Here is a 2,287-nt window from a genome sequence, read left to right on the forward strand (position 1 = left end):
GAATTGCTGTACCATTGTACAAATCAACCAGGAGTGTGTGTGAGTGTTGGTTCTCCCTATCCTTGCCACAACTTCTAGCAATTCTAAAAGGTATGCAGTATTATTTCATTGTGGTTGTGATTTAGAGCTCCCTAATTACTAATTATATGTAGCATTTTTTTCATGTACTTATTTGCCACCCATATATTATATTTGGTGAAGTGTCTCTTCAAAACTTGTCCATTGTATTAGTATTCTGGTGCTGCATAACAAAAAGTACATACTTATTACCTCATGAATTCTGTGGGTAAGGAGTCTGGGCACAGTTTAGCTGAGTCCTCTGTTGAGGATCTCCCCAGGCTGCAAACATGGTGTCTTTCTGGCTGATTTCTCATCTGGTGGCTTGATTATAGGAGAATCTACAATCCGGCTTATCAGGTTGTTGGCAGGACTCATTTCCTTGCAGCTGTATGACTGGGGCCCCAGGTTATTACTAGCTGTCTCATCTGGAGTCTACTCTTACCTCTAGAGGCTCCCTGCAGGTCCTTGCCATGTGGCTCTCTCTGAGGCAGTTCAAAACATGGCTTTTTGCTTCTTCAGGAAGCCAGTAGGTGAATTTGTCTCTCTTCTGTCTGCCAAAATGGAGTTTTATGTAACATAAGGTAATCAGGGGAGTGACATCTCATCACCTTTGCCATAATCTATTGGTTAAAAACAAGTCATAGGTTCTACTTGTACTCAGGGGAGGCATTTATACAAGGATATGACTTATTAGGGATCACCCTGGGGTGTGCTCAAGATTCATTATTTTATTTGGTTGTCTATCTTTTATTATTGAATTTGAGAGTTCTTTATATTTTCTGGATGTATTTTTTTTTAAGGTCTCACATATTTATTACTGAACTAACCTACTGGTGCAGAAGCATAGTGACAGAGAAAAATCATTTCCCCAATGAAACATGTCTACTGTTCAGGTAGTAATGATGTTTACAGAGTGATAGGATATGAGCATGTGACCTTCATGCAGCGTAAATATGTGTGTCATCTCATGTGCAATCCCTTACAGACCCTGCTTGGTTCTTTTCCAATGCCTCCTCTTGGAGTTGTACCTGATTTTATTACCAGTTTTCATCTGAATCCACTGGGAAATGGGACAATTCTGCTTTTGTCTCTTGGCCAGGAATCTCTTGATTCTAAAAGTCTGATGAGAAAACATGATGAGGAACAGTCAATCGCACACACCATAATGGCAGAGAAAAAGAGAGATCTGGAGGTATGTTTTTCAATTAAATATAGGGATGCCTGGGTGGCTCAGTCAGTTAAGCATCCAACTCTTGATCCCTGCTCAGGTCTTGATCTCAGGGTTGTGAGTTGAAGCCCCATGTTGGGCCCCACATTGGGCCCCATGTTGGGTGTGAACACTACTTAAAAAAATAAAGTAATCTAAAAATATAATTTTCTCCCAGTTTGTGACATGTCATTTTGTTCTCTTAAAAATGTCTCTCAAAGATCAGAAATGTTGAATGTTGATGAAGTCCTATTTTTCAGTTTGTTCCTTTATGGGTCATGCTTTGGTGTTGGAGCAAAGAGATCTTTCCCTAATGAAGTCACAATGGGTTTCTTCTATATTTTCTTTTAGGAATTTTTTAGTTTTATATTTAGGCACATGATCCATTTTGAATTAATTTTTGTAAATTGTGTCAAAGTATGAATTGGAGTTTATTTCTTGCACATGGATATACAGTTGTTGGGATATTGGTCTTTTGTTGTTTTGTAATATTATAGTCTGGTTTTGGGATCAGGATAACGCTGATCTCAGATAATGAATTGAGAAGTATTCCTCACCTTCAGTTTTATGGGAAAGTTTGTATAGAATTAATATTATTTCTTCCTTAAAATTTTGGTAGAACTTGTCATTGAAACCATCTGAGCCTGGAAATTTCTTTGTAGGAAGAAATTTGTTTAATAGATATAAGGTTACTCAAGTCATCAAATTCTTGAATGAACATTGGTAGTTTGTGATTTTCAAGAAATGTGTCCATTTCATTTAAGTTGTTGTCTAGTTTATAGGCATAAATTTTTTTAATAATATTCCATTATTATCCTTTAAATATCTGTAGAATCTGCAGTGATGTTGCCTCTGTTATTCCTAATACTGGTATTTTTTTTCTTCTTTTTTCCTGAAAACACTAGAAACTCATCAATTTTATTTATGTTTGCAAGAAACAGTTTTTTGTTTCATTGATTTTTCTATATTGCTTTCCTGTTTTCTATTTCATTGATTTTTGCTCTGATCTTTATTTCCTTT

General features: G+C 36.2%; 1 protein-coding gene across 1 annotated transcript; it reads right to left on the reverse strand.

Moving 5' to 3' along the window:
• Positions 1-858: 858 nt before the first annotated feature.
• On the reverse strand, positions 859-1,248 carry LOC122467654 (60S ribosomal protein L39-like). Its single transcript, XM_043554153.1, has one exon. It carries the CDS (start codon positions 1,193-1,195, stop codon positions 1,040-1,042), a length of 156 nt encoding a protein of 51 aa, XP_043410088.1. The 5' UTR covers positions 1,196-1,248; the 3' UTR covers positions 859-1,039.
• Positions 1,249-2,287: the final 1,039 nt, after the last annotated feature.

The sequence above is a fragment of the Prionailurus bengalensis genome, chromosome B1 (genome assembly GCF_016509475.1).
Source record: "Prionailurus bengalensis isolate Pbe53 chromosome B1, Fcat_Pben_1.1_paternal_pri, whole genome shotgun sequence".
Lineage (NCBI taxonomy): Eukaryota > Metazoa > Chordata > Mammalia > Carnivora > Felidae > Prionailurus > Prionailurus bengalensis.